A 21,727-nucleotide genomic window follows, 5' to 3' on the forward strand; every position below is an offset into this window, starting at 1 on the left:
AAAATACACTTACAGTGTCACATCATCAGGCCAGACTCAACCTGTGTTACAACAACCCAACCACAAAAGAGCTTTTCAGTGGCCTGGTTACAGGCCCAGCCACTTCCTTTCTTTTATTTTCTCTTTTGTTGTTTTGGTTTTGTTTTCTTTTATTTTTTTAATTCCCTTTTTGCATTAGGCAAGTTCTCAGTGACCACCTTTTGCACTAAAAAAAAAGCAAAATTTTTTTTTTTTTAAAAACCCCTGTCAACACTTCAGTTTGCCATGGAGAGACCATATCAATAGGTGCTAAGATAACCAAAAAACCAGATCTGGCACGCAATGAAGGACTCTACAAGAAGGTCTCAAAGACAGAGTTCTTTGCAACTCTCTGTTTATTAAAAATATATGTCTCCTTGGAAGAAACACTGTTAACCAACTACTGTTGTCATGATCGGTTCAATACTGTCAGCTATGCCATGGAGTACATCATCTTTTTCTCCACGTGACTCGACAGAGGGAGACAGGTTATCAGGAAAAAAAAAAGAAAAAGGAAAAAAAATACAGGAATGGTGTGACTAGCACCTTAAGGACTTTTGTTTCACTTACTCCACTTCTCCAGGGACCGACATTTATAGCAGCCGGAGCAGGAGCAGTGGGGCAGGGGGTGGATGCTGAGTGGGAATCCATTGCCAAAGTGCCATGTGCTCCTTTAGGGTCCCCCCGACAGCAGAATCCTTCCTGCCCTCCACTGCGCTCACGGCTGCGTCTGTGTCCCACCTCCTGTCCCCAGGAGCTGCTCAGTCCCTGCAGGGCTCCTTGGGATGCAGGAGGGGCAAAGAGGGGCTTCTCCCCAGACAGCACAGGGACAGTCTTACAGTTCCTGCTCACACTGATAACCGTGACCTGTGTGTGCCAGGCACCAACACACCGGTACCCATCGCCTCCGGGAGAGGGGACCAGCACCAGTGCCCTCACCTATCCCTGCCAAACAGGAGGAGAACACTTACCTGCTTGTGTAGTGACCTCTGCCCTGGTGCTTGGCCAGCTCTGTGCAAGGTGGGAGTGCTCGTACCTGCACACAGGTGCCCAGCAGCACAGCTCCTTTCTCAAAGGCCACACGAGTGTCCCCCTGGCTTCACACCAGGGTCTATTCCCACACTGGAGCCCCACTCAAGTATGGAAACCAAGGTGTCCTCAAGGACAGACATGTCTCAGCTCAGGGCCGACAGTCTGGGTGCTCACAGTTGTCTCATTTGAAAAATCCCAGTGCCCAGCAGGAGGGGCAGCTCTGCACCCCCTGCCCTCAGCCCTGCCAGCACTCGGCACCACCTCGGGCTTCTGGGGGCACCCCGAGAGGGGGAGCAGAGCCCAGTTTTGGAAACAGGATTCGTGCAGAGGTGTCAGAGACAGAACCAGGAAAGGCAGCCACGCAGTCACCCACCAAGCCCCAGCTCCCAGCAGGCGAGGTCCTGCTGTGCTGGAAGGATGGGCCTTGCACTGGGAAAGCCACCACCGGCACCTGCAAGCAGCAGAGCCAGGAATTCGGCACGGAGCAGGGAAGAGAGGAAGTTTTTTCAGTTCTGTTACTGATTTGGAAAATGTGAGTGTCCATCCAAGGCACAGCTGGGGGCTTTTCCTGCCAGTGGCTAATGCAGAAGGGAATGTCAGTGTGCTGCCACGAGCTAGAATGGGTCATTTCACCTGCACCCACAGGTACAGGGCCAGTCCAACATCCCAGGTTTTCCACAGCAACACAGGACAGTGAGTACATTTGTTCCATGTGGCCAGTAGAGTATTTCTTAACTAATCACCACAGATCTAGATTCTATTTACAATAGAGCCAGCTTAAAAAATAAGTTAAAAAACTGGATTTTATACCCATTCAGTTCATTATTAACAAGAGAAAAATGGAATAATAATAATAATAATAATTAAAAAAAAAAAGCCAACACAACAACACAATATGGTTTTGGTTTAAAATCAGCTTAAAAAAATAGAACCAAAAGGAAACCTCTCATGCAAACACATAAGGTGGTGTGTAAAACAATGTGCAATTTAATATGTAGTATCATCCATTCTCTTGCTCCGCAGCCTCCTGCTCAGTCTCTGTCTCCCAGCCTCTCTCAGACCAGCTGCTGCTCCTTGCTCTGGTCCCTCCTGCACAGGCAGTACCAGTCTCTGCTCTGCCTCAGACCCAGGGTGGCTGCAGGGAACTGGCCTGGATGGGAGAGGCTTCCAAAGCACCTGGTACCGTTTTGAGCTCTTCCTGCCCAAGTGGACTCCCTACGCCCAGTGGTTGGGACAGAGGAACTGAAAGAACCTTGCAATAACACAATACCTTTCCAGAGAGGTCCCTCAGGTTTCCTAGTCCACATACATATATATATATAATATATATATAATATCTCTCTATATATTATATATAAATTACATATACAGATAAATAAAATGCTTTCTGCTGCCCGTGTGTCGCACTGTTCAGAGCTGCTAGACAGTCACACTTGGAAAAATGCCCCTGGAGCTCTGATACCAACTTGTGTTCAGAGTCCATTGTTTCACTTGTTTCTTACATTAGTCCTTATCCGCCTCCTCCCATCTTGATTCTTTGTTTAGTTAATAATAATAATAATAATAATAATAATATAATAATAATAATAATAAAAAACGACCTTGAATGGGTTCTCATCTGTCTCTAATGGAGCAGTGGGAAGGTCCATGCAGGAATGGTGGGAACAGTCACGTGATGAATGATATGAGTTCATCCCAACAAAAGAAACAGGACTAGAAAACTCAATTTTGCGACGATCTAAAAAAGGGGGCAGGAATAGTTTTCATATCCCTCCCCCTCAGGGCAGAGGGCTTGGATGGGTGGGACTTCAGAGATCTTCTGCTCACAAGGAAGCAGGTGCGGGACATCTTCAGAGCTTCTCTGGGGACGGGACCCAGATGTAGTGCCCGGACTGGTCCTCAATGATCTGTTTGATTTTGCTGTAAATCTCTTCAAGAGAGTCTCCTTGTACGATGGCTGGAAGAGGAAAGAACAAGCAAGACCTTGAGCACCAGGCAGCACTGTCCCTTCCCTGCCACGAGCTGTGGGAGGGCCTTCCCTCTGTCCCGAAGGGGCCGGAGGGCACAGCCAGCAGGGACTGAACCGTGTCAGAGGAGCTGCAACAGCCCCACTGTGACACAGAGGGTTAAACCAGCACCTCCCCGGGGATTAACCAGCACTGATCCGGGCTGGCAGAGCTCCTCGGTGTGTGCAGGGCTGGCTGGGCTCTCCACACCAGGCTGCTAATCAGCTTTGCAAACTGTGTCAGGCACCGAGGCTGCGGGCGGGCCTGGCACCGCCACCGCTGTGCCGCGGTGAACCCGAGCGAGGGGAGGCAAGGCTGGGGCACATCAGTCTGCCCCGAGGTGCTGGGTTGGTCTGTACCCTCTGGTCGGCTGCTGAGGGCTCCTCCTGTTTGCTGCTTTCCCTGCTGCAGGCTGGGGATCGTGTGCTGTCAGGCCAGGAAAGGCCATGGCACGGCCGCCGCTCCCAGCAACTCTGGCTCAAAGAGCAGCGACGGTCTCACCGCCCAGCACAGACACAGCACGAAGCACTTCACTGTGCTCCCTGCATCACAGGAACATGCACATGGGGGGCCGAAGCTTCCTGGTAATCCAGCCTGCCTCTGTACTCTCCAGCATCTCTGTTCCCTCATTTTAAGTTGCTGGCACACAACAGTGACCATCTCTCTGCCCATTACCCAGTTCTTTCAACAAGACATTTCAGCCAAGGGTGTTCCTTCCCCAGGTCACGCTCCAACTCACCCTCCAAGTGCACATTGGTGTGCTGAGGGCCTGCAAAACTGCAGCACAGCCCCTTGGAATAACAGCCAGTAGCTCCAAAGCTGCTGCCCAGGACAGGTCTGGGGAAAGCTCTTACCCTGTTTCTACCCAGACATTTGTTCATACGAGATCAATTTTTGAAAAAGGTTCTGCTTGGGATTTTTCCCAGTAGCTGTTAGGTGGGTAATACAGGGTTTGGCAGGATTATGACTCCTCAGCTTTAGAATAAACGGTTACTGCTCCGAAGAAAAGACGGAAGACCAGTTTCTCTGCGTCTTCGCCTGCCCATGATTTTCCACAATTAATCATGTTACAAACATTAGTTCCTTAATGCACAAGGATGCCTGTGTCATGAGCAGCTCATCTCTACAGGCACAAAGTGCCAGCAGCCCCAGCCTGGCTCTTCAGCAAAGACTACTTAGGAAGTCAGCCAAACTTCCAGTCTTTTTTGGGAGATGTTTTGTAATAACTCAGGACAGTCTCCACTATTTAGGTCACTAATTTTTTATCTTTCCTCTTTAAAAACGACACTTCTCTCTTTTTGAAAATGCTCCCCTTTTCCCCACGCAGGGAGTTTATTTCCTGGGGACTTACAGCACCCTGAATCTCTGCTGTGCTTCCCCTTTAGCAGTACTAAAGTTGGCAATAAGCTTTCAGAAACTCAGAAAATCCTGCCTGACAACTCGTCTCCTTCTCTACAGCTGGTTTACTCTTATCCACTGATCTTGGAGCAGTCCCCTTGCAGAGCCCTCCTGGCAAACTGCCATTTCTTTTTTGCTTTGATGAAGCTGGACGTTTTCCCATGACCCCGCAGTGAGACAGTGCTGGTAGAGAGGTCACAGCTGTCAGATGGAAAAATGAAATAAATCAGATACAAGCCTGCTCAGGACACTCACCTGTAAAATATTCTCCAAACTCTTGCTCAAGTTTCATGGCTTTATCAAAGACCTTGTTGGCCTGTTCATATGTCTGTCTCCGGTTCATCTCCCTGCCATGCACAAAAAACCAGAAACTTGTAGTTCTTTTTCTTAGCAATGAACAGAAGCAAAAATAGCCCACAGAGCCAGGGTGCCTGGGAATCCTGTGCTCAAAGGAATGGAAGCTGTGCAGGACCTAGCTCTCAAAGGCAGGGCCCTTCCCCACGTGCTCCAGGCTGCCTTGGCACTTCATCTCAACTTCCAACAGTTCTTGCCATTGCCACCACCTCCCCCCTTCACCATAGCACAGGAGTGAACTCAAATCCAGACAATTCCCTGAATTTGCAAGACCACTGCAGAAGCCTCCCTGCTTTTCCAGAGCCTGTCATCACCCTCCTTGCCTAGGTTTCCTCATCTTCATAAAACACCCAAATAAGCAAATTGACCCTTTCTGGCTTGAGAAGGGGTTTTCCCAGCAGAATCTCTTCTGATCTCAGAGTCAGTCTCAAGCTGTCGAACCTCCTCACAGATATTGTTCTCTGCTGCTCAGAAGAGTTGAAACCTCAGCTCTTACATCCTTTCCAGCCTGCACTATCCAGGGCCAGAACAACAGGACAGGCAGAAGGTCCCACTTAGGCACACAGGAAGCATCTCCTCTCTGTTCCCCAGGGCTGTCCAGGTTCAGCCACCATCCAGCTGTGATCCAGCACTACAGGCTCTCAACAGCTCTTCTGGGCCCAGGTGAGCAGTTTACACCAGGCACATCTGGGAGCATTTTTCCATTTCCCATGGATGATCCTCTTTGGGACGAATGAAGGGCTTTAAACCAGAGAAATCCACAAAGCCTGGATGCACTATGGCATTAGATGTGGAAGGATATCACACAGACAGCAATGGGCCCACCTCCTACTTAACAGGGGACAAGTTCAGCACCAAAAGCAACCTCTGCTGCTTTCTAAAAAGCAAAGGCAGCAGACACAGCCCCCCAACGTGCCAGAGCTCCTCGCCTTGGAGTGGCAGAGAACGCAGTGCTGCACTTACATGAGAGCTTCAATGGATTTTGGTTTGATGAAAATGGCAATGGGATACAGTTGTGCTTGTCGCAACCTCTTGATAGCATTGCCAGACACATCCAGGATGCAGTGTTTCCCCTGGAAAGGAGACAGTTGGGATCAGACCTGCCCACACAGTCTACTCTGTGCAGAAAACAGCTTGCTCATACAGATGTGCTCACAAAGGAGAGGAGCCATAGAGATGAAACCCCAGTCCTGAGACACAAGCCAGCTCCCCGTGGCATCACGTTCCTGCCTGCTCAGGGCAGGATAGTACCAATGCAAAGGGACTGAATTTTTGCCTGGATATGTGAAATGATTTACAAGCCCTTGGTAACTCCAGCACTCCTGCAGAGGAATGCTGCTGCTTTGAGGGCAGTCAGGTACCTTTGTCCTGCGAGTTCCCAAGCACAAGGCTGGTGCCACCAGTGCTGGGCTTTTGGGCAGAGTTTGGATGACAAAGGTATGACAGTGAAGTAGAGTAACATGGCTGAGAAAAGCAGCCACATGGCTTGGCAGGACTCAAGGGAGGAGAGGCTCATGCCACACTCACTTAATGTGGCTACAGCCCTTCACTAACAACACAGGGAAAGGAGAGGAACTGTTGAATGTGTACGGGTTCAGGCTGGATGTGTCCTGGTCCCAGGAATGCCACCTGACACTCACCCTCTCTGCCACTGCTCGCACTGACTGAATGCTGGTCCCATAGAGATTGTCATTGAACTGCCCAGCCTCTATGAACTTGTTGTCCTGGATGTCTTTCTCCATCTGTTCCCGGGATACAACAAAGTGGTAGTCCTGTCCGTCCACCTCGTTCTCCCGCCGAGGCCTGGTAGTGTCTGGAGGAGAGTGGGCACCAAGAGTGAACCCGGAGTGACACACACCAAACCGGGAGGGGGAAGACCCACCAGTGCTCCCGGACCCCTCCCTGTGCTGTGGGTGAGACCCCACAAGCAGCAGAGCCGCCACCCTCCCCTCCCTCCAGCCAGGGCACTGAGTGCCAGCTGGGACTTACGGGGCACGCAGGAACCAAACTTGTGTGGGAATTCTGAGATGAGGTCATCGTTAATTCGGTCCTTTGTTGGCCCCAGGATGATCACCGGCCTCGCGTAGTGAACTGTGAATAAGAGCCACAACCTGAGGCCCCACCTGTGCTGCGGGCAGCTGACCCTACTGCCACCTTTGGCATCAACCTGCCCTCTCCCTCCTGGCAGTGGGTGCTCTTGCTCACATGGGCACCCAAAGGTGCCTCCTTCGTGTGAGTTTATCTCCTCCTGGTCACGGTCAACATCTCCTTCCCATCTGACCCAAACCATCTGCGTGGCCCCGGGGAAGGTGCTGCAGGTCTCCAGGGTGGTGGATCAGCAAAGCTGCTCCCTTGCTCGGGGCAGGAGCCAGGCAACCAGGACAGCTGGGTGAGGATGCCACGGAGCTGGGGGAGTGATGGGAGCCTAAAAGTCAGATCCAGCTTCTGGCAAGGAGAGACCACCAAGGCTGGGAATATTCAGCCTGCAAAAGGGTCTGCAAGGATTGAGCATCAAGCAGGGTTACAGGCTGAGGGCCGGGGGAGGAGGGTTGCTCTGCAGCAGGGACCTGGTCTGAGGCAGGAAGGGATAATCCTGTCCTCAACTGGGGACTAAAGCCCAGCTCAGTTTTAGCTCTGGATCTCTCCCTTGGTCTTGCAGACCACGTCACAAGTCTTTTCTGTTGATTGAAAAGGGGCAGTTGAGGCTGGGGAGAGCCCAGCGAGGCAGCCGCGCTCCTGGCTCTCCTGCTGCACGCAACACACGAGACTCCACTTGTGTTCGCCCGGCGTGGTGCTGGGATGGCAGGAGGGCACCCCGGCCACCCTGGCTGTGCTGGGGACACAGGTGGCCACACTGGAGCGGGAGTGGGGCAGCTCAGCAGCAGGACTTACTTTCTTGCCGTGTCACGGGCTCGTACGACAGGATGGTGTCCTCTTGTCCTTCTGCAACAGAGCCAGGGAGAGGCAGGTGAGCGCTCACAGCAGCTCTCCAGCCCCTCTGCACCCATGAGAAGCTGACTCCTGCCCCTCCAGCCTCCTGCAGCTCTGGGGATGCTCCAGGCTGCCCACATCGTTCCACCCATGGATGTGAAGCATGACAGGCATGCAGTTACCAACCCTTGAGCCACTTCAATTATTCACGTCCCAGCTCTGGTTCAAGCCTCCTCTTTCCCTCCCCACCACTGCAGGCTCTGGGCCCATTGGAATGTACCATCCTCCCTGCAGGGTGGATGGCAGGTGTGCTGCAGGTATTTAGAGGACCCGCCAGGGACAAAGGGAGCATCTGCTGCTGCTGGATCCCATGCTCTTGTACAGGCTTGGGCTCCAGGAGTCACCCATGCTACAGACCTGGCCTCTGGCCGTCGCTTCCTGCAACGGGCACCAAGGATGGGTGACCACCATGGACTGGGAACCCACCACCCAAGCTTGGAGCAGAGCCCTGCATCCAGGAGCGAGCAGTGGAGCAGGCAGGTTTATTCCTGCTCCCCAGCCCCTGCTCTCCCTGGCTCCCAGGAGGGAGCTGGCCGCAGCATCTGTGTCACCAGCAGGAAGGACCAGCCTCCGAACAGAACCACCACTGGGACAAGACAAGATGGAAGTGCCAGAACGTGCACACTCGTACAGGGACACACACACACGTACACGGGCTGGGAGAGCAGGTGAGACACACTTACTGGAACTGCTCTCGCTGTCACTGGTGTTTGATGTCACGCCCTCTGCAAAGCAACCAGAGAGATCCCCTTCAGAAGGAGCATGGGTGGGAGGCACGGGGGCACCCCGGCTGTCACCCAGCACTACTGATCCAGGGCAGGACAGCACTGGCCTCCCAAAAAACCTGTGCCCCAGCACCCACTGGGACAAGTCTGTGCCACATGGGCAAGGGCGGCATCTTTTACCCTTTGCTGGGGAATGGGGGACATGCAGGGGGATGCTTGGCTACTCTGGGAGAAGGCAGGGATGCCAGGAGGGCCTGCCTGGCAGGTATGGGCAGACGTGGTGGTTGCACTGGGCTTCCCAGACAGAGGGAAGGTGTAGTGCACAGGGAGGAGGGTGCTGGCAGGAGGAGCAGGTGCAGCATGCACACAGCAGGCAGGGAGGGCACGGCTCCATTCTGGCACAGGGAGAGGAGAGCCTACCTCTGGGGATGGGGCTGGGACGCACAGAGACAAGACAGTGACAGGATGGGACAGAGTTTGGGGCTTTGCTTGCACAGGCTGATCCTAGTGCTGCGACCACCCCACAGAGGCTTGCTGGCCACTGCCTGCCCCTGTCAGGCTCTGCACGGGTTGGGGGGTGACGAGCTTGGTGGGGACTCGTGCCCAGCTGGGAGGGCCATGGGGCTCCCACCAGTGTTGATTTGAAGCTCTGGGTAGTGGTAACCCAGAGGAAGGTGGGAACACCTCAAAATGCTGTCACCAACCCCATTCAGAGCAGGCCTGTCATGGTCATGGCCTTCCACTCACACTGGTAGTGGCTCCGAGTGCTAAAGCAACAACCAGCCCAGCCAGGAGCAGGATGAAGAAGAGGATGAGGAGGTACAGCTCACCCTGGGTGCAGCAGGCAGCCCTCAGCTGAACCCACTTAGGGCATGGCCAACACCCCCAAACAAGCTCCCCCATCCTGTCCCAAGTGCAGCACTGGCACCTCAAGCCTCGCAGCCTCTGCCAGCAGACGTGGGGTCCCCATCAGTGGAGCAGCACTCGGGGGGCTCCTCCTGCCCCGCACCCAGAGAAGCACAGCTGCCCCAGCCACAGCCAGGCCATTCCCCAGGCACCGCCAGCAACGGAAAGGGAACAATGTGCATTGGAATTCAACTTACTCAGGTTCTTTGCTCCATAATAATCGTCACTTAACCCAGGGAAGTCCTGATTTCACAGACAGCAAGAAGGGAGAGAGGGGGAGAGAAGAGAGCGCAGGAAAGGGGAGTCAGAGGGATGGGGGAGACAGAGCCAGACCAGCATTAGTGACAGGAGTACAGAATGGCCCAGAGCTGCAACTGCAAGTGAGGTTAAGTGTTTTCAGAGCTGACACCATCAGCCCACTGTCAAAGTCTTGCCTTGTGCAGCTGGACCCCCCACCAAGCTCACTCTCTCTGCCACAGAGCCCCCGTGGGCCACCCTGGGTCTGGGAAGGGCAGGGCAGCCCCAGCAGCATTGGCTGGCACTGAGCAGTTGCAGCCCTGAGCTGCTGGCACAGGGCAGGGGGGGCCAAAGTGTTTCTCCTTGAGGAGCACAATGGCAGGGCACAGTGGCTCTGTGCTCCCCTGGCACAGCCTGGCCACTCTGGGGCCAGGCACAGCAAGCCAGTCCTAGAACACGTGGCAAGGGGACATGCTTTTCCCCACCTGCATGTGTCGGCTGCCCCACACCCCAGTGCTTGCACGGGATTGCAGGGGGCCCCCCTGCAAGTTGGGATGGACAGTGGCAGAGCACAAGGAGGGAGCTGGTTGTGGGTCTGTGACACAAGCTGAAAGAATGTGGCCTGCCTCATCCCTGTGCTGTATGTCACCTCACTGCAGGGCTGGCCAAAAGCAGGGCCTCAGTGAGCCCCCAGCTTCGGCATGGAGCTGACTGGAGCCCAGCCACGTGGAGGCACTACTAGAGATACCCAGACACACAGACATAACCCTCAGCACAGGCCAGAGGCTTGTGCTGGCTGCTAAGATCACTGGAAGCTGGCACCAGCCTGGCACGGATACCAGAGGGATGCAGGCAGCACCCAGAGCAGCCCAGCAGCAACTCCTGCCTCTGTATGACACCCAAGGCAGCCCCAGAGGAGAGGGGATGTGCTTGCTGTGCTGGCACTGGGGCAGAGACACCGCTCTGCCTTCTCCAGAGGTGTGAGGGCTTGCTGAAGGACTGGATGCAGTTTACCATCTAGGAGGAGGGGCTGGGTTTGGTGAGCAGCTCCAGTGCTGCCCACATTAGAGCTTGGGGCAACAGGCTGAATGTCCTGCCTTTCCTAAGAGTCCCAGGGTGCTGCCAGACAAGAGCTGGGGACCCCCCAACATCTGCAACCAGCTACCAAAGATGTGCCTCAGTCACAGGTGGGCAGTTCCTCCACCAGCAGGGTCATGGCTCCCCCGTGCACACGGGGAAGGGTTCTCCAGTGGGAATACAGAGCTGCAAGTCAGTTCTAGGGGAGATGGAGCTGGAACCTTCCTAGGCCCTCAGCCCTGACAGGAACAGGAGAAGCTCCGCAGGAGGTAGCCAGCCCCTCGCTCGGAGGGAAGCAGCCCTTGGCAGGCAGAGGGAGGGAGCAGAGCCTGCAGCAAAGGGTGGAGAGCAGGGGGAGGCAGAGCAGGGAGTCAGGTGGGTGTAAAGTTGGATGAAAAGATGAAGACACTGAACATGAGAGAAAGGAAGGGAGTGCCAGCCTGCAGCCATCGCTGTTGTTCCAAGCTCCGGTCTCTCCCTAGCTGCTGGCACGACTGTGGAGCACAGTCCCAAAATCCAGGCAGATGCCGGGACCTCTGGCTACAGAAATGTGCTGAATCTCTCCCCTCAGGGCAGGGCACCTGAGGGTTGCAGGTTTGCCCTCTCTGGCCAGCGGCTACTTACGTTCCTGTCCGCTGCTCTCCTGGGCCAGGTTCTCTTTGCTCTTGTAAAATGGAAACTTTCGAGAGAGGCGAAAACTCTTTTTACGTTTCGTTTTGATCGACTGAAGAACGTGGAGATGGAAGGGAGGACAGAAAAAACAATGGTGTTTAACGCATGTGGGGAAAATTAAAATGAAGAGACAATGAGGAGCTGTGTCAGGGCAGTTACCCTCAAATGAAATCATGGAGATTACATGAGAACTGTAATGCAGGAAAAAAATTAAGCATGGAGAAAAACATGTGGAAGGGATGCTGGGAAGCTGACGGGGCGATCAGCAGCTCTGCAGGGGTAGCCAGGCCATTCTCCCTTCCTTGTTGGCATGTTAAGCACTGCTCATGAGGTGTGAGGGCAGCTACCTTCACGAGCTGTTTGCAGGCAGCTCCCGGACACAGGCTCTCCTACCCCACCACTCCAACCAGGAGTCCTTCCCTAATACTTCTGCACCATCCTGGACTCTTCTGCTCAATCCCTACACAGTCACTGGGGGTTTGTGCCAAGCAGATGTGGGCCTGGGGTAGGTCCAGTGACATTGCTCTTTGCTTTGGGATTGTTCCAGCTGCCCCACTGGGAGCTTTGGCTGCTGGGACTCATCCTGCCCTCGCTAGTTACCAGCTCCAGGTGCCCCGCTGAGCCCCAGATCGACACTTACCCTGTTGGACTCAATCATGCCAGTCCTGGCGTGGAACTTCACTGTTTTCAATCGTGCTCTCTCCTTCTTTTCCACCCTGATCAGAAGTTAAAGGGGAGAAAGAGCTGCTAGTCCCATGCATGTGCCCTCTATGCTGCCCACATGGCTCCTCAGGCAGCTCCAGGCACCCTCAGGTGGTGGCCCCATTGGCAAAGGGCAGCTCCTTCCCAGGGAGGGACAGATGTGGAACTGCCTGTCCAGAGTCTAGCCCAGGCCAGTAGCTGCAGGAGCAGGACAGAGGACAAGCAGCCAGCCTTCCCAGAGGGATGGAGGACAGACGTGAGGCTGGCTGTGCAGACCTGAAGGCAAGGGGAGCCAGCTCCTCTGCTCTCTGTGACTTCCCACCTCATGGGACCTGGCTCACAGAGCTGGGCAGATTGACTGAGGACACAGGGAGCAGCCCACAGTCACTGCTGTGACTCTGCTCTCACTTGGAACCCCAGGCTGGCTAACACCAACTCTCCATCCCCACAGGGACCACAGAGGAGGCTGAACACTCCCCTCCTCACCTGGAATCTCACCCAGCTTTGGAAAACACCTCCCTAGGAAGACCCGCACAAAGCCCCAGCTTGCAACCGAGGTGCCCTGCATGCTGCACAGCCACGGAGGGCAGTGCACTGCAGATCCCAGCCTGAGCAGAGCCCTCAGGGCTGCAGGGCTCACAGAGGCTGGGGAGCTCCAGGAGGCACCACATGTGACAGCTCCTGCTGACAGACACTCACCTCTTCTTGCTGGGGATGACCCCGATCTGCTCGCTCTCGCCGTGGGGCGTGACGAGCCTGGCTTGCCACCACTCGTCGTCGGAGGCGTTGATGACGTGCAGGATGTCCCCGTAGGAGAAGCTGAGCCCCTGGCTGGGCAGGCAACTGTCCCGGGTCCGGTCATAGTCAAACAGGGCTCTGTGGGGGAGCAGAGAGGAGCGATGCCTTCTCTGAGCACAGCGAGGCAGCAGCACTGCCAACCTCCTGGGGCACTGCCACCTTCACACCTCAGAGGATTTAAACCAAAACTCCATCCGCCAAGATGAGCAGTGCTGCCAGCCACCAGCACACCCCTCTGCTGGCAGGCTCAGCACACCTCCCTGAAGTGTGCAGTGCAGGAACAACAGTGCTGGGCCAAAACAGCTCCCTCCTGACCTCAGCTGCAGGAGGCACATGAACCACAGATGCACTGCAGGCGCCTGTGGTTAGAGAGCAGGTGAGGCTCACAGCAGCAGCCTGCAGGAGGGCTGCTCCCCACCATCCCTCCGTGGCTGTGGTGTCAAGGAGCAGGATGGGGAACATCAGACCCCACTGCTGGTGGTTGCACAGGCAGAGACTATCAGACCACGATGGCTTTGAGCACACATTTTATGCACAGGGGTACGTTAGTCCAGAGCCTGTGAATTAGGAACGCATCTGAGGGTATATATATCTGCTTCCACAGCTGATTATCTTCAGTCTCCTAAGTACCTCCCCTAAGAATAGTTTATTTAGTTTAAAATTATCTTCAATATTAAACTAACCAGCTATAGAAAGGATTTTTTTTTTCACTAGAAGAGCACTACTCTTCCTGCACACACTACTCGCACACAGCATTGCAGCCCATACCCATAAGCTGCTCTCAGTGGCTTCATGTGCAACTCATTTTACTATGTCAAATCTCAAACCACGTCTGCTTTGACACATCAACTGTGCAACAAACCAAACCAAGGGAAGAGTCACTAAAAATTTCCACTGCTGGCAGCACAACCCCTGTGTTTGCTTCTGGACACTGGCCCTACTCACCCCCTCAGCCCACCGTGAGCCCAGGCACTGCAAAAGCTGGCTCACTGCTGGTTTAATCCTGGCACTAACAAGCCTTCCTCAAGCAGGAGAGACATCCTCTGCTCTATTCATTACCCCCTTCTACTGGGGAGACTGAAGGGGGTCTAAAGCACACAGTAAATGGAAGGGCTGAAGGACCACGTGGCACATCCCCATGGAGCAGCAGAGCTGGGATGGCACTTCTGCCATGGGATTGCTGGGCTATGAAACCTTTTGGGTCACTTGGGACTGGGTCTCAAATGGGGATGAGAAGAGGGGCTGCCTTGTGGCTTGGGGAGGGCTCTTTGGGACAAGACCCAATGTGTCCTACGCATCCAGATATATTCAGCCACTGGGTCAGTTCACCTTTCCCAGCTTGCTCAGGGCTGGGGCAGGTCTCGTACTTCGTCCCTCAGCACACTGGAGCCGGCAGCAAAGCACCAACGGGTGCTTTGGCTGGAAGTAAATAAGCCTTGCAGGCAGCTCCTGGCCAAAAGATAAGGCTGCATGCGGCTGCCAGGCTGCTGTGAGGCCTGTGCCGCTGGCCAAGGCCCCAGGGAACTGGTCAGGCCGGTTCCCAAACCCAGGGAAGCCCTGCCCACTCATGCACCCTGCCCTGCAGAGCAGCGCTGGGCCTGCAGCTCCTCCCGCAGCAGCCACCGACATCCCAGGACAGGCACAGCAGGACCTGGGCAAGGGCTGGACACCTGCAAAGCCGGCACATGAGGCATTTGCCTCCCCAAGGCACGATGCTCCTGCAGACCAGCCCCTGGTTGTGCTGGCACCCAGGACCCACCATGTCTGGGTGCTCCCCAGGGCGCAGGGGCCAGACGGCAGCACGGTCGCTCCGCTCTGCCCCCAGGCCAGCTCACAGCACAAACAGCCAGGAGAGCAGATGGTTTGGCTGGAGGGGAGGGAAGCAGTGCCAAGGACTCCCACGGCTTCCTCCCGGTGCCCAGGCACAATGCCTGCCTGACCTCCATCCCTACCCGGCATGGCCCCAGTGCTGGCAGACTTTGCCCCACAGCAGTGCAGGCAGGTGACAGGCAGAATGTGAACCTGCCTTGCCCCTGCCCATGCTGCACAGCTGCAGCTCCAGCACCCCTGAACTCGGGTGCCCAGCTCCAGCCTGTCGACAGCACTCAGGATGCAGTGCAGCTGCATGGGGCTGACTCAAGCAGTTGGGTAGCAAGTCCTGTAATTGATGTCCTGTCCACAGCACAGCAGCTCAGCTGGTTTCGGGTAAACTGTGCTTGAAACTACCCCGCCCAGAAGGGCTGGGGCAGCCTGGGCGCCCAGCAGTTCTTGCAAGCACATTTGCAGGGTGTGTGTCGACCAGAGCTGGAGCATGTTGTGAAGGGCCACACTGGGGGAAAGCTCTCCCCTGGGATACTCTCTCAGCAAGGCACTGCCCCGCTCCACTCGGCTTGTGTGAGGGGACACAGCACTGTGGAGGCCTCCAAAGCCACACACAGATGCACCAAGAGATAAGAGATGCTATGAGCAGCATGGAAGCAACAGAGAGCTCTCTGGTTCACAGGAATACTCCGATACATACAGCACCTTTCCAGGCAGGGAACAGGCTCAACTCAAGCTGGACTGGCCTAAACCTCCTCCACACATGAGGGTGTCCACAGGACAGCAGGGAAATAAGGGCAGGACTAGCAAGATGATGTTTATTCAACATAGTGCCCACTTGTCACACACCCCCAGGAAGATACCAAATCAAGCAAGCTGCCTGCACAGACTTGTGGGAAGGTGCGAATTGCAGGAACCCAGAGCTGCAGCTCTCCCCTCCTGCCAGGCCAGGCTTGCATCACGTCCACCATGCCTGAAGACCCTCTCCACGGAGCAGCCGTGCAGTGGGAGATGCAGGCTGAGGCTCGTGCAGCCCTCACCCTCGCCATCCTTCTCACAGGGAAGAAGCATGCCCTGCTCCTGCCAGCCCCACCTGCAACAGGCTGTGCAGGGTGAGGATTTACAGGATTATTTTAATTACCAAGTTAAAATTACTCATTAGCTGTCACCCCACTGGCACTGTGGCGGGCATGAGGTGCCAGGAGGCAGGCAGCAAGCAGGGGCTGTCCTGGCTGCACAGGACTCACAGCAGGTATTGCTGCATGGCTGTTTAACCCTTGCCTGGCTCCAGACCAAAAGTGCATCGAGGGCTTAGAGCAATAATCCTCCTAAGAGCTCATCTCCCATCCAGCCAGATCCTGCCACAGGAACAGCAGAAGGAGACATGGAGAAGCCTGTTGGCTGGGAGTGGTTCGAGCAGAGCGCCCTGAAAGCTGCCACGAGCTGCCTGGGGCAGAAGCAAGGCTGGGTGCCCATTATTTCCCTGCTCTCCAGTGGTCCTCAGCGGGTTGGTTGACCAGCAGCCACCCCGGGCTCTGTAGAGACACCAGTGCTTTCCAAAGTGGAGCAGCCCTTGGAAGAGACACTCAAGTGCAGAGCAACCCAGTGCAAATGCACTGCTCTCCCTCCTGCACCCTCTGGATTTTGTGATGCTTCTACAGCACTCACTCCCCTGGCCTCTGAAACACTGTCCTCAGAGGTGCTGCACAGCCCAGGGTGAGCCATCCCTCCCTGCACCCCATCCTGTGGGGATATACCATCCCATCTGCCTCCCACTGCGGGGAGCAAGGGAACGGAGGGTGCTGAGCCTTACCTGACATAGAGGGATCTCTTCTCGCTTGTCCGGAGCGAGCCAGAGCCGGAGCTCATGCTGCTGTTCATCATCTGCTCCCTCAGGTCGTGGATCTTGGACTCGAAGCGGCTGTACTCTGTGGGGAAAGGGCTGGTCAGTGCAGGCAGAGCTGCCCCCACCCCGAGCGCCAAGAGAGGCCTGTCCATGAGGGATCTTGCCCATGAGCCTGTCTGTCCCTGCACACGAGGGAGGGCAAAGCTAAAGAGGTTACAGCACCCTGCAGGCATCCAAGCAGGGCATCTGGAACAGGCAGGGCACCAGCTGCTCCCAACCCACCCCAGACAGGCAGCTCGGGCAAGGGCTGCCAGACCTCCACGCTACTGAACTGCAGCTCCATGAGGGAACGGTTTGGCAGGGCTCAGCAAGCTGATGAGCAGTTCAAAACACACAGAGAGAGTGAGAGTCCCTCCAGGAGACCATCACCCACCGGCTGGAGCAGCAAAGCACGACCGCGGAAACTGGGGGGGTCCCCACCTACTGCTCTTTTGGCAGCAGAGCCCCTCTCCCCAGAGGCAAAACACAGCCCCTGCCCTTGGAAGGGGAGCAGGGAGGAGGAATTCACCTTTTGCTCCTACATCCCCACGGCAGAGACTTGCAGGAAGAGCTGGAGGACCCTCCAGAAGCTGCTGGCACCTCCCTGCCAGGAGGCTGGGCAGGAGCAGCCGCCACCCCAGCACCCGCCCCGCGCCAGCCCGACCTTCAGCCGGGTGTAAAGGTCGAGCAGACACACAGAGGGTGGAGGCACCGGCCTCCCTACCCAGGGCTGGACCAGGAAAATTTGCCAGGTGACAAACAACCGCAGCACCAGGCAAGCTGCTGGCACTGCCACAGCCCACCCCATCAGATGTCCCCTCATACCCGTGATTTTGTCCCCTGGGCATATCCTGCAGTTACAGGTGAGAGAGGACTAGCCTTATCTCTGCTGTAAGACTTGCCTAGAAAGCCTCAAAGTCCACAACCCAGCAGTTTAGAGGTGGTTTGGGTTTTAATTTTGTGGAGGGGAATGCAGCGCTCGCTGCAGAGCGGAGCCCCGGCCGAGCTGCATCACATGGGGGGAGCAGCAACACTGCTAAGAAATGCTCCATGGGCTGTGTTTGGGAACCAGCCCCTCTTCCGTGGACTCTTGGTGCAGAAAAATGAAGGGTTGGGGTTATGGGATGATGCAGCTGCAGTTTGGCATTTCCTGACTCTCCAATTGGATATGCCTGGGCATCCCTGTCCTGCACCCAGTTGCCAAAGATGCGTTTTTACTTAAAGACTGAAAAAAAAAAAGGCAAGACACACAAAAACTGCCACGTGGCACACAGAAACTCCCCATGAAGCCCCTTCCCCTGCTATGCAACATCCAAAGGTGCTGCCACACCAGGCAGGGACAGCTTCCTAATGTGGAGATCACCAGACCCCCAGCTGTCCCACACCAAAGGGCACCCACTGCCCCACCTGCCTTCCTGCCAGCAGAGGAAAACACAGAAGCAGCAAGGCATGGGCAAGGCTTGTTTGATAAGAAAACTGAATTCTGACACCAAAGCAGCACCAGGGTTTTACAGAGCTCCCAGAAGAGGGAAGTGAGCTTCATCCCACTCCACACCTCTCGCCCTGCGCAGCTCATTCTGCCCCAGGATGCTCAAAAGCTCCTATATCCCAGAGGAGCATCTGTCAGGAGTGGGCTTCATAAAGCCTCTTTGGTACAGAAAGGCTATTTCCCCCAGAAAGCACCACTACAACTCCTGCCCTCAGCTGAGTCATCCCAAATCCTGCTGGGGGCACAGATTTTCTGCACACCCCACATCTAAGGGACCACTGCTCCCACTACACAGTCTCACATCCCTCCTGTGACACTCTTTTCCATGGGAAGCCTGGTGTGGAAGATGCAGGATTGGGCAGAAAACACAGGGCAAAAGGAGGCACCAGGATCAGAGTGGGGGTCAGGAGGGCAGCCTTGGGGTGTAATTGCCCTGCCAGCTACTGCCTATGCACCCCCTGCATGCAGCCTAAGGGCAGAGCTCTCAAATACCTCCACCTTGGCTGGGGCATTACATGGAAAGGGACTTTCAAAATTTTGCTGGAGTGGCCGTGCTCCTTGGGTGGGAAAAGCCCCCCAGCATGACAAGAATCACAAACCAGGCTGGTTGTGGCAAACTGAAGAAGGACACAGGAGCTGCTCTGGCTTTATCCTCTGGGAAGTGAATACAGTCCTGCCCCAGGAAGGATCTCCCAAGGAGACATCAACCCACACTTACCCCAACTGTGTGAGGGCACAGAATGGAGGAGCAGCAGCCCCAAAGCAAACCCACCACCTCCCTCCCAGAGTACAGGAGGCAAGGTTACCCCAGGATAGGGCACAGGATGCTCCCAGCTGCCACCAGCATCCTCTTCACGGCACGCTAGAACAGTCTCTGAGACACCTACCAGCAGATCACCCCCAGCCAGCACTGCTCCTGCCTTTGCTCCCCAGCTTTGAGCCACTTTGCCTCTGCACGCTGGAAGATCTTCTGTGCAGCTGAAAGCCTCCTAGGAAGCTTGCCCATGGCTCAGCAGGGAGGCAAGCCATGGCTGATCCCCACGGGATTGGGTGTTCAACACGTTCAGGACACGCTTATCAAGACTGAAAAGTATGTAACAGGGGACCCGGCACCTCCTGCCGTGAGTGCCATGGTGACTACTGCTGCACCGGGATGTTTGCTCTCCTCACTCAGCAGCTCGATAAAAACACTGCTCTACCCTCCCACTGCTCTGCTCTTCCCAGGGTGTGGGTGCCCCTGGAGCTGGGACTGATTCTGTCCCGTGGGGTGAGCTCGGTGCTGGGAGCAGAACACAGCCCTGCACCCCCGAGTGCAGACTGCAGACATTTATCAGGGATCACCTGCCTGCCCCAAGGACCTCCAGAACCAGCACACGTGTGACACACCTGCAAACGTGCCCAGCACAGCCAAAAAAGCAGTGGGGCTGCAGCTGATTTCTGGGCACCAGGAGATAGCACAAAGGAGAAGGTGCTGGTAGAGAGGGGAGCTGCTTTGGAAAGAAACGCCTGAGCGTGCATAAAGCCCTGCATACACACGTGCCCTGCTCTCTCCAGTATCCAAAGTCTCTTACCCAGGCCCGGGCAGGCTCTGCTGGACAATCAGCAGAGCCCAGAGATGCTCAGCCACAGGCTTCAGCCCAGCCACCTGCAAAAATTACCCACAGCTTCTGTCTGGCATTTTAGTGCTGGGTTAAAGTACAGACACCTCCCTCCGCAGGCCCAGGTGAGCAGAAGGGAGCACAGCCCTTCTGGGAAAAGCTTGGAAGCTTTTAGAAGTCATTGCACAGCCCTGGCACTTCCCTTTGAGCAGCCAGCTCAGAGAAACACCACCACGTGAGTTTTAGTATTTCCAGGTGAGGAACATAAAGGTTTTGTTGCAGGAAGAGGAATTGCCAAACCCAAGTGCTGGCAATAGCAGCAGGCAAAGGTCAGCAGGAGAAGTGCTCAGAAACCTCACAAAAACTCAGGACCTCACAAAAACTCAGAAGAACCATCGTTCCTCCTCCTCCTCGATGGCATGCAGCAGGGGTCAAAGGCATTGCACCAGGTGCACAGGAGAAAGGCAGGACAGCAGCTCCTCCTTCTACCCTTCCTTGGGTCTTTCCTTCTTTTCCCTACTAGTGCCTGGCAGGACACCACAGGGAGGGTCCTTGTCCCCTGAGACCTGCACAAGGTCACACAAAGAGCACATGTGCTCTCATCCAGCAGCCCAAGAGAAGCTCTACCCATGCTCAGGTATGAGACTGGTGCCATCCTCTGCCCCTGCTAACAGGGAGAAGCTTCTCAAATCTCCTTTCCACCAGCATCTCCTCCTTTGGACATCCTACAGTCCAGCCCTCCTGCTCTTCTCACAGCTGTGATGAACACGGAAAAGGCAAACATTTGGGACCACACGTCCCCTTGAGGAGGCTCAGCCTCACCCACACCCGGGAGACCTTTCTCCATGGCTCCCAGGCCTTCAAGCCTCTGGAGCACCGAGAGCAACCTCCAAAACACAACAGCCTGTATTCCACAGCACCAACGCTGCCTTCCGGGATGGCTGCAGCCTGTGTGCCGGGTGCTGCTGCCCACACATGCCAGGAGCCATCCCGGACCCAGAAAGCCACCAGCTACACAGCATTGACATTTCCTCCTCGGTCTAAAGGGGTTTCAAAACATTTTGTCCTGTTTGACATTTAAAAACCACTCTTGGTTGGTGTCTTTGCCAAATCTCAAGTGGCAAAGGGAGCCAGAAATACAAGAACATTAAGTGCTTCCTGGAAAGAAAGAAAGAAAGAAGGAAAGAAAAAAAAGAGCCAAAACAAACAAACCCCACACCCACAGCACAGCCCTGAGCAGCACTAATGACTCCACGCCCCAGTGGCCTCTGCCACGGGACAGAGGAGGAACAGCAGGGACAGAGAGCAGCAGGACATTGCCCAGCGATGCCTCTGAGGAGGCACAAGACAAAGGGGTGGCACACTGGCCTCCTTGGAGATGACCAGAACCGCTGGCGGAGGAAGCCACTGAGGCTCAGGAGAGACACCTTTTCCAAGGGACGGGAATGGCTGCATCCCGGCACGTGCACGGTGCCGGTCGGGACACCGCACAGCCCCGGGAGCATCCCCTGGCCCCTCGCTGGCTGGGGGAGGATCCTCCCAGCGCTCCCCCTCCCAGCCCGTGGGCCACTCTCCAGCGCTGCCGTCCAGGGAGGGTTCGGGCGGGCAGCTGCCAGCTCCTCCCTTCCCGCTGCCACCGCTGCCCCCCGCGGGACCGCCCGCCCCGCGCCGCCGCCGGAACCAGAGCCCGGCGCTCACCGCAGGCTCGCAGGTGCGATGCTCGGAGGTGGGGGCGAACCCCGACCCAGCCCCGCCCGCAAGGCGGGTCGCCCTCAGCACGAGGGACCCCCAGGGCACCCCCCCCGACCGCGGTGTGCCCCAGCCAGGCCCGCGGGACCCCACGGCGCCGGGCCTCGCGGCGACGCCCTCGGGCACGCAGAGCTCTCCCTCCTCCCCCGCAGAGAAGTCCGTCCCGCCGAGCCCGGTGGCGGCGGCGGCGGCGGCGGCGGTGCCGGGGGGCGGCCCGGCCCGGGTGCCGCGGGGGGCGCTCACCTGCCGGCGGGGGGCGGCGGCCGCGG

The 21,727-nt window shown here is 56.0% G+C and overlaps 1 protein-coding gene across 8 annotated transcripts in view; it reads right to left on the reverse strand.

The window, feature by feature from the left end:
- Positions 1–356: 356 nt before the first annotated feature.
- DLG3 (discs large MAGUK scaffold protein 3) overlaps positions 357–21,727 on the reverse strand; it is a 57,499-nt gene continuing 36,128 nt past the window's right edge. For 2 of the 8 annotated variants that reach the window (XM_027690449.1, XM_027690447.1), the window contains 11 exons: positions 16,551–16,665; positions 12,818–12,994; positions 12,057–12,132; positions 11,369–11,468; positions 8,483–8,524; positions 7,701–7,751; positions 6,798–6,899; positions 6,449–6,621; positions 5,772–5,881; positions 4,710–4,801; positions 357–3,007 (listed from right to left, as the gene is read on the reverse strand). In XM_027690449.1, coding sequence (XP_027546250.1) covers positions 2,901–3,007; positions 4,710–4,801; positions 5,772–5,881; positions 6,449–6,621; positions 6,798–6,899; positions 7,701–7,751; positions 8,483–8,524; positions 11,369–11,468; positions 12,057–12,132; positions 12,818–12,994; positions 16,551–16,665 — 1,145 coding nt within the window. In that variant the 3' untranslated portion in view covers positions 357–2,900. Of the gene's footprint in view, positions 3,008–4,709; positions 4,802–5,771; positions 5,882–6,448; positions 6,622–6,797; positions 6,900–7,700; positions 7,752–8,482; positions 8,525–9,627; positions 9,674–11,368; positions 11,469–12,056; positions 12,133–12,817; positions 12,995–16,550; positions 16,666–17,151; positions 17,285–21,701; positions 21,721–21,727 lie in introns of those variants that run through there. The other 6 variants (XM_027690452.1, XM_027690451.1, XM_027690448.1 and 3 more) reach the window with 5 other exon arrangements.

The sequence above is a fragment of the Neopelma chrysocephalum genome, unplaced genomic scaffold (genome assembly GCF_003984885.1).
Source record: "Neopelma chrysocephalum unplaced genomic scaffold, ASM398488v2 Primary Assembly neopelma1_81, whole genome shotgun sequence".
Taxonomy (NCBI): domain Eukaryota; kingdom Metazoa; phylum Chordata; class Aves; order Passeriformes; family Pipridae; genus Neopelma; species Neopelma chrysocephalum.